General features: G+C 44.5%; 1 protein-coding gene across 1 annotated transcript in view; it reads right to left on the bottom strand.

Annotated features, from left to right (window-relative positions):
• Positions 1-9,267: 9,267 nt before the first annotated feature.
• DRAM1 (DNA damage regulated autophagy modulator 1) overlaps positions 9,268-14,383 on the bottom strand; it is a 51,191-nt gene continuing 46,075 nt past the window's right edge. Inside the window, exon 6 of the mRNA XM_084809567.1 lies at positions 9,268-9,371. Within this exon, the coding sequence (XP_084665693.1) occupies positions 9,306-9,371 (66 nt within the window). The 3' untranslated portion in view covers positions 9,268-9,305. The remainder of the gene's footprint in view (positions 9,372-14,383) is intronic.

Here is a 14,383-nt window from a genome sequence, read left to right as displayed (position 1 = left end):
AAAATAAAAGTAAATACAATAAAATCACAATAGTAGACTTTTAAAAGAATCCATGATTAGTAGCCGTTTATAGCCTTATCCTCTATACATTTGTATAATCCCATCTTAAAGCTGTCCAAATTGACTATCATGACATCTTGTGATAGCGAGTTCCATAGTTTAACTATGTACCATGTGACAAAGTACTTCCTTTTTATCTGTTCTTGTGTTTAAATTTAGGTTCCCCTGCAGGCACAATGCAGCCCTACGCTGGGTTTCATTTTTTTATCATGCTAATGTGTGACAAAGAGATGGAACCCAGGAATTGGCCTTTATAGGTGGTGATATCTGGGAAGCAGGACTGCTACTCTTTATTAATGGAATCTGTTGTGTCTGTATACAGTAGGGCAGGGGCAGACAACCTGTGGTCCACCAGATGTTTTGGCCTACAACTCCCATCAGCCCTAGCCAGCATAGTCATTGCTAAGGGATACAGGGAATTGTAGGCCAAAACATCTGAAAGGCCACAAGTTGCCCATCTCTGCAGCACTGGAATCTTTCTCCTGCCGCATGTTGGGTGATCAGTGCCATCTTTCCTCACTTTTGGTGCTACTGACAGGGCCAGTCTGAGGTCTTGAATCCTTTTTTCCAGCTTAGATGTTAGAACGGGTGGGAACCGCATTCAGCCTGAGGACTGAATTCAGTCTCTAAGAAGCTCTGGGGGGATGCATTCCAGTGGTGGGTGGAGCTGAAGGCAAAAGGGGGTGGGGTGAAAATGCCATCATATTTTAGCTTAAAGGTCTTACTGCCAGTAACTAAGGCTTAGGAGATTCAGCCTTTTAGAATGGGGAAAAACCTGCACAAAACTGGGGAAACCTCCAAACAATTGGTGGGTCTAGGGGAAGGGGCTGGGGCGGTCTGGGGAACCCAGGAAGGCCGGATTTGTCCTCTGGACCCAAGGTTCCCCACCTCTGTGCTAGAATATGAACGTGGAAGATAGATGGTCTCTTAGGGGCTACCAACCTTGATAACTAAATAAGAATTCCAAGTTCAGAGGCAGTAGGCCACTAAATATCAGCTGATTGGGGGAGATGGCTGTTGCATCTGTTTGGCCCCTTCGAAGAATAGGATGTGGGACTAGATGGACCTTTAGTCTAATCTAGCAGGGCTACTCTTAGGTTCTCTCAGTGACTGGGAATTTTACTAATCAAGATGTAAAGAACTGGCAGACCCTCCAATCTGCCCAAAGCTTCTGCGAGGATGTAACAGGTTTTGGGAAGGAAGTGATTGCACAGGTATACAGGTTTAAGCAACTCGGATCTGTCAAGATCCCATCATATCCCAGGATAGTAAAATTAAAGAGGAGGAAGCTCAGCTAAACATGCAACAGGCTGATGCTCAAACTTCAGAGGGACTTTAACTATTTAAAGATGTGCTCTAAGTATTTTTCTTTTAGCAGAGTGCTGCTGCAGAGGCCCTGTGGTTTGGTTGGCCTGTTTTCATAAAGTTTTGTAAAGGGTGTCAAACACGGCATTGTCTTCACAGTTCAGGTTTGTCCGTGAATACATCCTGGGTAAGATCTGTCCAGATCCTCATTAGGGCGGAGGGGAGCAGCTGGGTGGTCATGTTTAACCCCCACCCCATGGTGATCCTGATCTGGATTGGGCCCCACACACTTACACTAAATTTTAAAAAACTCGTTAGGATCAGCTACACGCTATGCATTTAACACAACATGTAGTTTAGCCCTCACTTATGATTACAATGGGATCTAGACATTTTTGCAGCTCTGAGGGCGGTGGGAGGAAGGAAAAGATGGCTTGACACATATATAATACATGCCAAAAACAGTTCTAAAAAAAATTGACATCCAAACCTACACAAAAAATGCCTGCTTGGTATTAGAGGGGTTTTCTAACTGAAACTGGAAATCCTGATTATTATAAACAGGAGAAAGTGTTTCTGGAAGTCTGCTAAAACAGCCTTAGTAAATGCACCCAGTCACCACAGGAACTTATAAGATGTCCTTGGAATAGCTTTCGTTGCCTGGAAAAAGGGCAGCTGAGGATTAAAGCATGTACAACCTGCCATGATTCTCAGGAGAATGCCTGCTGGGTATATATAACTTGTGTCTCTTGGCCCTTCTTAAATATATTTTATGCCAGCAGTGGAGAAAATGAATTTAAACAGAGGTGTTCTGGATTTCCCCAGAGGTACAATGCAAGCTTCGGGCTTCCTGATCTTTGGTTGCTTTTCTCTTCTTAATTAGGGCAAGTGTGTTCGTAGCCAAATCTGGAAAGAAGTCGGGGGGTTAATGCAATGAAAAATACCCATTTGATATTATTGGTACACAAAGGATTTGTTTATACTAAGGGTGCTGGCAGATGGGTGATTTTTCTCATGATTGGATAATTTGCAATATAGTGGTAGCATTCACACTGGATTGAACTCTTTTTAGTGCTTTCTCTAGAGAGTTTCAGCTATTGGCTGGTATAGAAATATAATAAATAGCGGAGTGGCAGTATTTTCCATAAAAGCATGTACCTTACTAGAGAGCTACAATGTGATTTTCAGAAAAACAAGTCTTCCAAATCTTTGCCCGACCCATTCCCCCCTCCCCCCACTAGATGTATTTATTTGTAAATGGCCCTTTTTCTGAGGAGTTCAGAGAGGCATCTTCATAGAATCATAGACTAGTAGGGTTGAGAGGGGCCTACAAGGCCATCAAGTCCAACTCCCTGCTCAGTGCAGGAATCCAAGTCAGAGCATCCCTGACAGATGGCTGTCCAGCCTCGTCTTGAAGGCCTCCAGTGTGGGAGAGCCCACCACCTCCCTAGGTAACTGGTTCCAGTGTCGTATTGCTCTAACAGGAAGTTTTTCCTGATGTTCAGCCGAAATCTGGCTTCCTGTCACTTGAGCCCATTATTCCGTGTCCTGCACTCTGGGATGATCGAGAAGAGACCCTGGCCTTCCTCTCTGTGACAACCTTTCAAGGACTTGAAGAGCGCTATCATCTTTCCCCTCAGTCTTCTCATCTCAAGGCTAAATGTGCCCAGTTCTTTCAGTCTCTCTTCATAGGGCTTTGTTTCCAGTCCCCTGATCATCTTTGCTGCCCTCCTCTGAACCCTCTCCAGTTTGTCTGCATCCTTCTTAAAATGTGGTGCCCAGAACTGGACTCAGTACTCCAGATGAGGCCTAACCAGTGCTGAGTAGAGGGGAACTAGTACTTCCCGGGATTTGGAAGCTATGTTATCTTAACCTTGCATAGAGGTAAAACTAGGTTGCCCCATATAATTCTCAAAATTCTCTTTTCCATTCTTCATCTGAGGATTTTGATGATGAATATTCAATGTATTTCTTGCTGGCCAACACAGCATTTGTGATATAACATTTCAGTAGCAGTTGTTGTACTAGCAGCAGCCGCAGCATATTTATTTATTAAAAGTATTTTTAACCCACCTTTCATCCTAGGATATCAGGGTAGTGTACAGGAGGCACAAAAACTAGAATAAGCCACAATATAATGCAATAAAACCATAAAACATCTCAATAAAAACAAATCAAAAAGCATAAACACAGCAAAATTAAACAAACTAGCATAACACTTTAAAATGCCTTGACAAATAAGTAAGTTTTCGGTGATGGCATGAGGGCAACAGCAGCACCAATCAAGGGCTTTCCAGATACTGGGTGCCACCACAGAAATGTCCCTCTGCATAGTTCCTACAGAGTGAGGAACACAGAGAAGAACTGACTTGGAAGATTTTAAGACATGGGTATACTGGTATAGGGAGAAGCGCTCTTTCAGGTATTTGGGTCTCAAGCTGTAAGAGAAGCCCCGTGAACAACATTTTACAGTAATCCGATCAGGAGGTTACCAGAGCATGGATCACTGTAGCCAAACTATCCCTGCCCAGGTATGGTCATAACTAGCAAAAGAGCTGAAGCTGGTTAAAGACACTCCATGCTGCTGAGCCTCATGTGAGAGAGGTGAATCCAGGAGTGCCCCCATGCTACACGTCTGCTCTTTCATGGGGAGTGCATCCTCATTTAGAATATACATCTAATCCCCAGGCATGAAAACGATCTAGCTACAGTGCCTCCATCCCATCAGGATTCAGCTTGTTTACTGGCCCTCATCCAGCCCATTACCATCTGGTCCGGCACATGCACAGCCTCACTTGACTGAGATGAGAGAGAGCTGAGGTGTGGAGCTATCCAACTTGGAAAGCTCCTTTAGAGTGCCGACTGGTTTTGACTGAAACCCAGAGCGGATTCACCGCCCCACTGACATCAGAGCCACCAGCTTCCACTGGGATCTACATCAAAGGAGGGGGTATCAAAGAGGGATCATGTCAAGAGCCTCCTCCACCTCTTCATCTCACCATTCCATCTCACCAAGGCTTCAACAGGAGTGCCAGACATGTCAGGAAACTCCCTCAAGAGCATTCAGGAATCCTTTGGATTCCACAAGTCTCTGGAGGTGGACCAACTTAACAGGCCCACTAACCCTGTGAAGGAGATTAGCCATTGCCAAGTTAAATGTCACCAGGAAATTATCTGTTCATGACAACAAGATTAGATGACCCCCCCCCAATTCCAGACCATCTGCCCCCTGCTTAGTAGAAAAGACTATGTCCTGAGTATGACCTATAGAAAGCCAATGTTTTTTTGAGGCAGTGATGTTCTGAGACAGCCCCATGAATTTCCAAACTAATCCCCACCCCCAAAGGGGTGAATATGGAAATCCCCCAGGACAGCTGTTCTGGTGTTTTCCAGCACCACCCCCAAGACCACCTGAGCCAACTGAGGCAGGGAGACTAATGAGCAGTGGAGGTGGTCAGTACACCTACCATCCTTCACTGATTTTACATTTGGGAGCTCAGTCTCCTTTGTGGCAGTGATGGCAGCAAAGTGCTCTTACTTCTCTGCCACCATTCCATCCCCACGTCGTCATCCAGCAGAGCGCTTATGGGTGGTGAATGGGTTATTGCAATCTATCCCTAGTGGGGAAGTTAGGGCTTGAGTTCTATCTAAACTATTTTTAGTACTAACCATGGTTTGGCGTGATGTTTGTATTAATGAAGCCAAGTACTTTGAATGTTCTGCTATAGTTGTGTGGTTTGTGTGTGTGTGTGTGTGTGTGTGTGTGTGAGAGAGAGAGAGAGAGAGAGAGAGAGAGTAACACTACTTCTAGCTAGTTCTGGGACAGCCGTAATATGAAAAGTGATACACTAAAATAAGAAAACCAATAGGATTAAGGCCACAGCTTTAATTCAAGCTGCAAGAGGCCAAGATGATATGAATGCGATTTTTTTCTCCTCCCATTCCCCCCCCCCCTTTCAACTAAAGAAGTTTGTGAATTATAAAGATGTTGGGTAATCATCACATCAGCAGATTGCTTAAATTGCTCAACTCAGGACTGGCACTGGATATTAGCAACTTTCTCCAGGAACCTTTGAATTGTTCAGTGAGAGATCAGAAGGGACATTTTATTTTTTTTAACAGCTTTGCTAACTACTGAAAAAGTATTTCCCAAAACTGTTGGAATGAAGTGGGGTGGATTTATATGGAAATTAAAAAAAATATATATTAGGCATATTTTCCCCAAAATATAATGGATTACTTTTAGAGCTAGATTGAAATATTTGTGTAAAGCTGCAATGTTTGGCCTAACTTATAAAGAATATATTTCATACTCTCAATTGAAATTTATGGAAGTTTAACTGCTCATCCCAACTCAAATGGGTAACTTTAGCACATGTGGGGCCAAAGACTTGTCATTTTTACATGTGCAGTTTTATGGGGAATAGTTTACATTCAAGATGTGGGAGAAATGAGATTTCTTTTCCATATTGGCTCCCCAGTCTGAAATCTTAAGATGTGAATAACCTGCCCATTATTTTGTAGTTATTTCCTCATAAAGTGTTTGTGATCAGCACTTTATGGGTGTGGTTGTTGGTGAACCATGTGAATTTGCTCAGCAAAGTTTAAGATTTGGTTATAATAATGTTACCCAATTTGATGTGATGGTCCCTGATGATATGGTAGGATTCAGGGTCTAAACCTCAGGGCCGGCCCAAGACATTTTGATACCTAAGGTAGAAAATCCAAATTGCATCCCACCTATCCCTCACCATAGTTAATAACTAAATGCTTCACTTTAATTCCTTTCTTCCCTTTAATAATGCCCAAATTACTGCTGCTACTCCTCATCTACTCCTCACTTTATAGCACTTCTGTGAGTTCCAAGCATGTCTCATTATTTTGTTGTAATTCTTACAACACCCCTATAAGACAGGTCAATTGTATGTATGCATGTATGTATTTATCTATTCATTCCAACAATGTATATCCCATCTTTCTATAAAAACTGTATTCAAGACTCACCATTTAAAAATAAAATAACAAGAATTACAAACAGAACCAGAAGTAAATTATCAAAAGAGGAGCAGTTTAAAACATTATAGAAAAGGCAGTATTTAATTTAAAGCATACTGGAAGAAAACAGTCATGCATTCCCCCCACATCCAGGGAAGCTGTTTTGCAATCTGGGTGCCACAACTGAGAAGTCCCTCCCCCTCTCTCATGGGAACAGAGTTCTCAGGCAGGTTTGTATAACAGGTGGCAGCCACAGAGATATCCTGGTCCCAGGCCATTTATGGCTTCAAAAGTCAAAACCAGCACTTGAATTATTATCTCCAGATTGCAGGACAAGGGGTGGGAGGCAGTGTGAGGCTGAGAGAAGCTTGTTGAAGACCACACAGGGGTAGGCAAACCTTTTGGGCCATGGGCACATTTGGCAATTGGGTTAACTGTCCTGGGCACCACCACAAAATGGCTGCCATGGGAGGCGTGGAAAAGGACAAGTAACCTGCCCCAAAGACTGAGTACAAGGCAGAGGTGGGGTCTGAGCCCTAACACACTAAATTATTCCTTGGAAGCCACTCTTTTCAGCACCAACAAAAACCTATTTCACAGTGATGCCAGTAAGAAAATGTGTTAATGGAGTTGGGAGGGGGGAGAGGTAGGGCACCTTGGCGGGCACCAAGAAAGGTATCCAGAGGCACACTGATGCCCGGGGGCACCGTGTTGCCTACCCCTGACCTATTCAGTTCATACCAGCAGAGGTAATTTCAGTTTCCTAGCTCAGTAGGTATACTATGCCAGCAATCAAGAAAGATTTTGCTAAAAAGATATATGCCATACTTGAAGCAGTAGCCTCACTCTATCTCCTATTGTACGGTCAAGCCCTGCTAAATCTCTTTGTTCCAAGCTACTAAGAATGTCCTAGGCAACTTGCATCTACCTGTAGTGAATTAAAGCATTTGCTGATCTGGCTGAAGAACTGCTGAGAGTGTTGGAAAAACAGTTTGGATTTGCTCGGTGCTGAGAGCTGGTTGAGGTTTGGAGGGCCTGATAGTGTTACACACCCAACTTGGCCAACCTCTTCATTTTGTGAATAAATGCTGTTATGAAAGATACCATCTATCTACAGTGCCCGAAACTATCTGCCCCCCACCCACACATGGGGCAGGTGAGGCACAAAATAAATATTTTTCCCAACAGTGTGTGATGATCAGTGGCATATGGTAGTAACATATGGGAAGAGATTTTGACCCTTCCCGTATGTTTTAAAATCACAGGCCCATGCATCTGACATCTTACAAGCAAAGAACCATAACAGGCATGGGCTGGACTGGTTTAGAACTTGAGTTCAGACGTATGGTGTACAAAGCTACTGTTTTGTTTGCTTGTCCTCAGCCACAGTTCAGATACTTTACAACATTACTGAAGGGAACTGAGCAGTCAACTAGTGTTTCTGCATGGCAATTTTGAAAGTGATGGGGGCCGATATGTACCCAGTGCATATCTGATCATTGCCCAAGCAAAACAGAGGGTGGGGGACTGGGACCCCCACTGGCCACTCTCTTCCTGCCAGAAATGCCATGTAGGGAGAGTGGCTGGTGGAGCTCTGTAGAGCACCCACTGGTGGAGGCAGGGCAGGGGGTAGCAAATTCTCCAGTCCTTTCACTCCACTGCCTGTGGCCGCTGAAAATCCTATGTGATTTTGCCTCCTGTTTCCCCTCCAAATACAAAAACCCAGCTAGATGGGCCTCTGAGCCAGCCTAGCTCACTTACTGGCAGTGGGCAGGGACAGGCGACTGAAAAGCCATCGCATTCTGCGGATCCTGGCCTTTCCTCTCCCCCTGCCTTTTCCACCCTCCAGAACACCCCATTTCAACCTCTGTGAGACTGTCCAAGGTCAAAGCAGCCACCGTGATTCTTTCCATCACAGCTGCAAGGGGGTGGGTTTGGGATTCGATGTTGAATTCCCCCTCTTGAGGTTGTAGCAGTGTCTACAGCCTTAGGAAGGGGAATCCAAAATATACCATAGTCCCTGGGATGCTCTCCAGGGATCATAGGATTGCACCCCAAATTGTTTTCAGTGTTAATTATAAGTCACCTTGGCAGTCCCATTACGGCTGAAAGGCAACTCATAAATATATGTATGTATATTAAATTACTTAATTGATTAAATTAATTAAATAAATAGCATGTTAATTATACACAAGCCCTACTCAGGTGTTCTCCTTCCCCCCACAGTTATAACCATGAAGATGAGCCTGTTGGCCCTGGGCCCACTTGAACATCCCTGCAGCTGTTCCTGCAGCCTTCCACATGTTGAGGCTGAACGTCTGCCGTGGGGAGCCTATTCTATCTGAGTAGGGCTCTCTGCATGACGCAGAACCTTGGAAATGTCCTTCTATGTCCAAGGTGGGCAACTTATGGCCCTCCAGATATTGTTGGACTGCAACTCCCATCAGCCCTAACCAAGCTGTTTTGCTTGTGGGACTGCAAAAGGTGCACAGTCAGCCTCTGACTTTTTTTTATATATATACAATATTTTTTCAATGCAGGTTTTTGGTGCCTACAAAAAATTACTTGTTTCAACAAGCTTTCCCACAATAGTGATCTTCTCTTCTGTAATAATATGTAGTATTTTATTATAGCTTTATAATGTATTGTTTTGTATATCACTGAGAAATGTGTTTTAATGTAAGCAATTCAAAAATTTCTGTAAGCAATTTAATGTAAGCAATTCATTAATTTCTGTAAACTGCCCAGATAGCTTTGGCTATGGGGTGGTATAGAAATGAAATAAATACATACATACAATTATTAAATTAAAAAATGCACACCCACAAAGCTCTGCAGCTGTGCAGGAACAATCTAATAGGACAAATGAGTCATTTGCAGTTGCAGAGCTCTGTAGGTGTGCACAGGCAATACTGTTAAACAAAATGGCTGACAATGCATACCTGTTAATGACGGTCTGCAAATGGAGGTGAGACCCCTACTTCCAACCACCAGAGGTACTCCAGCCCCTCCTGAAGATGAAAGGCGAAGGTGGGAAGAAAAGTTGCTAAACCAGTTCTGTTGGCTGGAACCACTCCCACCAGGGCAAGTTATAGTACTGCGAGATTAGCACACACCAAAATTTATACTGCACAAAAACCACAAGACAGTTAATAAAAAGTCATAAAAGTAATCTGAAATAATCTGGATATAAGGGCAGAAATAATGTGTGGAGAACTGTTTGGGGAATGTGTTGCGCGAGTGAGCCAAACATTACAACTGCTGGCGGGAAGGGGCGGGGATCTAATGTTGATTGGCTGCAAGTGGCCTGTGTGCTCATCAACTGCCTGGGTGCTAACTGTTGATCGGCAACTTTAAGGCCCTTGCTCTCCTTTCATGTGCTTCTTTATTTTTGAATGGGATTTGGACTGGACAGCTCTTCACATAAAGGATACCTTCAAAGAGAGGACTGAACTCTGTAAAGTAGGACACATGGCCACCCTACCATGGTTATAGAATAGCATCAAGAAGGATAATAGAAAAAGAAGCTCGAAGTCTAGTAGGGAAGCAGGAAGGGGGACCAAAAGATGGATGAGCAGGCAGGTGGACAAAGACCCAGACAGTGCCAGAATTTGACTATGGCCTTGGCCTAAAGAGCCTATATGAAGCCTATACAGTCATCAGATCAGGGAGAACCATGAGGTTGCCAGGAGTGGGGGAGGGGACAGAGTCATGTAGAGCCTGGGAGAACAATAATGCTCCTTTTTTTGCATAAACGTCCAATCTCCTCATGGCCACAAAGGAGGAGAGGTGAGGACTGACGGCATGAGCCCGAGGCTCTCAGTGGCCAGTTCACATAGCAGAAAACCATGGTTTCCTTTTATGTCTGAACCAGGCCAAGGCATTGCTCTTGGGAACATGTTCTCCCCACCCAACTCAGTTTTTGATAGGTTGTTGTGTTAGATCCCATCACTTCATCCCATCTCCCTTCCCCAACTGCTGGCAGTGTTATGATCTATCACCTGACTCTGGGTGCTTGTTATTCACAGGACTGCAGGTCTTTTCACTGACCAAGGCTAAGGAAATATACACATCACCAAAAAAGAGGAAATGCATTGCTAAAAAGACAAAAGAGCACACGGATTTGCATGGCATTTGCACATGCTGATTTATATGTAGAGATGTACATTTATCAATCATTACTATAATTTTAATAGAAATACATCTCAACTTAGTGGGGATAATTGTGACCAGGTGACTTGTGTGTCTGCTCTGCCAGGCATTAACTGTTGATGGCCAACTTCAGGTTCTCTGTTGGCTCTTCCTTCTTAAGGTACTTTGTGTTTAAACTGGACAGCCCTTCAAACAGAGGACTGTCCTTTGTAACGGAAGACATCTGGCCACCTTAGCAAGGAGAGATTAGCCAGGGGCAGCAGCTGTGCCTCAGGGGTTTGTAGGCGTGTGCAAGGTTTAGGCCAGGGCCAGCCCAAGACATTTTGCTGCCTTGGGCAAAGAACAAGATGGCACCACCACCATCACCCCACATTCCATGTACATAAGCTACCTGGATTGGCAGTAGAACATTGGTGACATGATAGCATCTTCCACTGCACCTGAGGGCAGCAACGGGTGCACGGCAGGCCGCATGTCACACACAGCTCAGTCCTTCAACAACTTTGCCCCACCCTCCAGCAAATGCTGACTGAGGCAGCTGCCTCACTCTGGCTAATGGTAGGGCCTGCCTTGCTTTAGGCTTACATAGAAGCCTTTCTTAGACAGACTGGAAAGGCAGCTGAGTCTCATCTTTGGAAGAAACAAAGTTAGCTCAGAGATACAATATTTTCAAAACCTTGCATACTAGACTTATGCTGACAGAAGCTCAAGAGTATCACCCTAGCTATTTTGTATGGTTTACTGAAACCTCCACAGCAACAACTTTTTAAATCAAACCAAAGCCGCACTTATTTCAGGTTCTCCATTTCTTTGGACAATAATAAGAATATCACTCATAAGGATTCCATTAAAGCAGAAGAACCTTTGAAGCTTCAAGCTGTCTTTTCAGTCTTCTTTCCACTGCCAGCCACTGATTTTAGGAATGTTTTAGAAATACCTGCCAATACAACAATGGAAATCATTTTTGTACTGGGAACCAAAGTTACAATCTCAGGAAAATGCATTGCTTCATCCAGTTTATTAAGTAACAGCACCTGCTCTTCTGTAGTGGTGGTGGTGGTGATGATAATAATAATATGTGATGTAGTGGCAGGGTTGCTAATTTTTATTTTAAAGCAGAGCTTGTTCTTTGAGCATTTTTAAACATAGCCCAAACTATTTCTCACTTCATAATTTGCCTTCCTATGACCTTGTTTTGGAATATACTGCATGCAGGTGGTCTGTTTGACAGAAGGGATCCTCCAAATTCTGCCAATTCCCAGCTACATTTAAGTACTCATGAAAGACTCAGGAGAATTCAGCCTCAGAGAAAAGTATTCTGTCTTTTTAAGATAGATGTGGTAGGTACAAGATATTCTGAGATATTTTTTGAAGATTATGTCATACACTAGGCATAGATATTTAAATGGGAGGTTGTGTCCCATGAGTTCGATTGCCCTGTTCTCAAACTCCAGTGTGCAAGAGATGTCCAGATGATTTTGAATACTTCTCAGGCAGTGCCAGCTCCAGGTTCTCGAGGGCCTTGGACAAGACACCCTCAATGGGCCCCCTTTCTCTTCGCCATTGTTACTAACCACAATTACTGCTATTACTCCTCTTACTCTTTCTCATCACTGCTACCACTTGCTTGCTTGAAAGGCAGGGGAGCCAGTGAGCAAGCAGACAGTGACATCTACTGCTCCTCCTTATCATCACTGTTGTCTGGGCCAGAGCAAGAGGCAAGAGAAGAAGCAGGTTGCAGTGGTGAAGAGGAAGAGCAACTCCAAGGGGATCTTGTTAGTGGGCCCCCTGCTGGGTTGCGGGCCCTTGGCAGGTTCCCAACTATTCCTACTCTTGATATCCGCCCTGCTCTCAGGAAATGGTCTTGGTCCCTTCTCATCACAAGAGTGGAGGCCCTGGCAAGCAAAGGAGGTTGTCATGTACACTGAAGCTCTGGCATCCATACAAAGTCCCTGGATGGGGCTCTGAAAAGCACAAAATATCTTGAATATCTCAAGAAATCACTTGCCATAATGAGCTAGTGATTTAAAAATTTACATTTTGTTCAGTCGTTGTGTCCGACTCTTCGTGACCCCATGGACCATAGCACGCCAGGCCCTCCTGTCCTGCGCTCTCTCCCGGAGTGTGCTCAAGTTCATATTCATTGCATCAGTGATGCTATCTAGCCATCTCATCCTCTGCCATCCCCGTCTCCTTTTGCCTTCAGTCTTTCCCAGCATCAGGGTCTTTTCCAGTGGGTTTTCTCTTCACATTAGGTGGCCAAAATATTTGAGCTTCAGCTTCAGTATCTGTCCTTCCAATGAGCACTCAGGGTTGATTTCCTTTAGGATTGACTGATTTGACCTCCTTGTAGTCCAGGGGACTCGTAAGAGTCTTCTCCAGCACCACAGTTCGGAAGCATCAATTCTTCGGCGCTCAGCCTTCTAGGGATGTCAGAGAATTCCGCCACGGATCTCGGTGAGGCCGAATGCAAGTGCATTCAGCCCCCCCAAACTCCGTGGCAGAACGGCCTGCCACCCCCCACCCCCCGCGGATCCCCCCCGGGACAAGACTTACCTGGGGTGGATGTTCCGGACGGCAGTGGCTCCAGCGGTGGCTTCGGCGGAGGTGGCGGCAGTGGCTGGTCTTCCGACCGGCCGCCACCGCCGCCACCATTTACAGTCTGTTTCCCCCCCCCCCATTCGTGATAGGCTACGTAAAGACTTACGTAGCCTATCACGTCTGGGTTAAAAAAATAAAAAAAGACGCATACGCAAATGGCGGTGGCTACGGCCGCCGCCATTTGCATTCCTTATTTTTGGCCGTCTTAGTCTACGTAAATATTTACGTAGACTAAGACGGCGAAAATAAGGGGGAACGCAAATAGCGTAGCGGATCTTGGAGCCCAAGAAAATAAAATCTGTCACTGCTTCCATTTCTTCCCCTTCTATATGCCAGGAAGTGATGGGGCCAGATGCCATGATTTTAGTTTTTTTAATGTTGAGTTTCAAACCAGCTTTTGCACTCTCCTCTTTCACCCTCAACAAGAGGCTCTTTAGATCCGCTTTGCTTTCTGCCATTAGGGTGGTATCTCTGCGTATCTGAGGTTGTTGATAATTCTCCCAGCAATCTTAATTCTGACCTGTGATTCATCCAACCCGCCGTTTCTCATTGATGTACTCTGCATATAAGTTAAATAAGCAGGGCAACAATATGCCGCCTTGTCGTACTCCTTTCTCAATTTTGAACCAATCGGTTGTTCCATGTCTGGTTCTTACTGTTGCTTCTTGACCCTCGTACAGGTTTCTCAGGAGACAGGTAAGGTGGTCTGGTACTCCCATCTCTTTAAGAATTTGCCACAGTTTGTTGTGATCCACACAATCAAAGGCTTTAGCATAGTCAATGAAGCAGAAATAGACATTTTTCTGGAATTCTCTTGCTTTCTCCATGATCCAGCAAAAGTTGGCGATTTGATCTCTAGTTCCTCTGCCTCTTCGAAACCCCACTTGTACTTCCGGTAGTTCTCGGTTCGCATACTGCTGAAGCCTAGCTTGTAGGATTTTGAGCATCACCTTGCTGGCATGTGAAATGAGCGCAATTGTACGGTAGCTTGAACACACTTTGGTGTTGCCCTTCTTTGGAACTGGAATGTAAACTGACCTTTTCCAGTCTTGTGGCCACTGTTGAGTGTTCCAATTTTGTTGGCATATTGAGTGCAGCACGTTAAAAGCATCATCTTTTAGGATTTTAAATAGCTCAGCTGGAAGACTGTCATCTCCGCTAGCTTTGTTGTTACTAATGCTTCCTAAGGCCCAGTTGACTTCACTCTCGAGGATGTCTGGCCAAAGTTCAGTGACCGCACTATCATGGCTCTCAGGGACATTAAGATTTT

This window comes from Heloderma suspectum, chromosome 7, assembly GCF_057233095.1.
Source record: "Heloderma suspectum isolate Gila_16-S chromosome 7, 16-S_ref, whole genome shotgun sequence".
In the NCBI taxonomy this organism is placed as follows: Eukaryota; Metazoa; Chordata; class Lepidosauria; order Squamata; family Helodermatidae; genus Heloderma; species Heloderma suspectum.
Note: the sequence above shows the minus strand (reverse complement) of the source record. Positions and strands in the feature narration are given on the sequence as shown.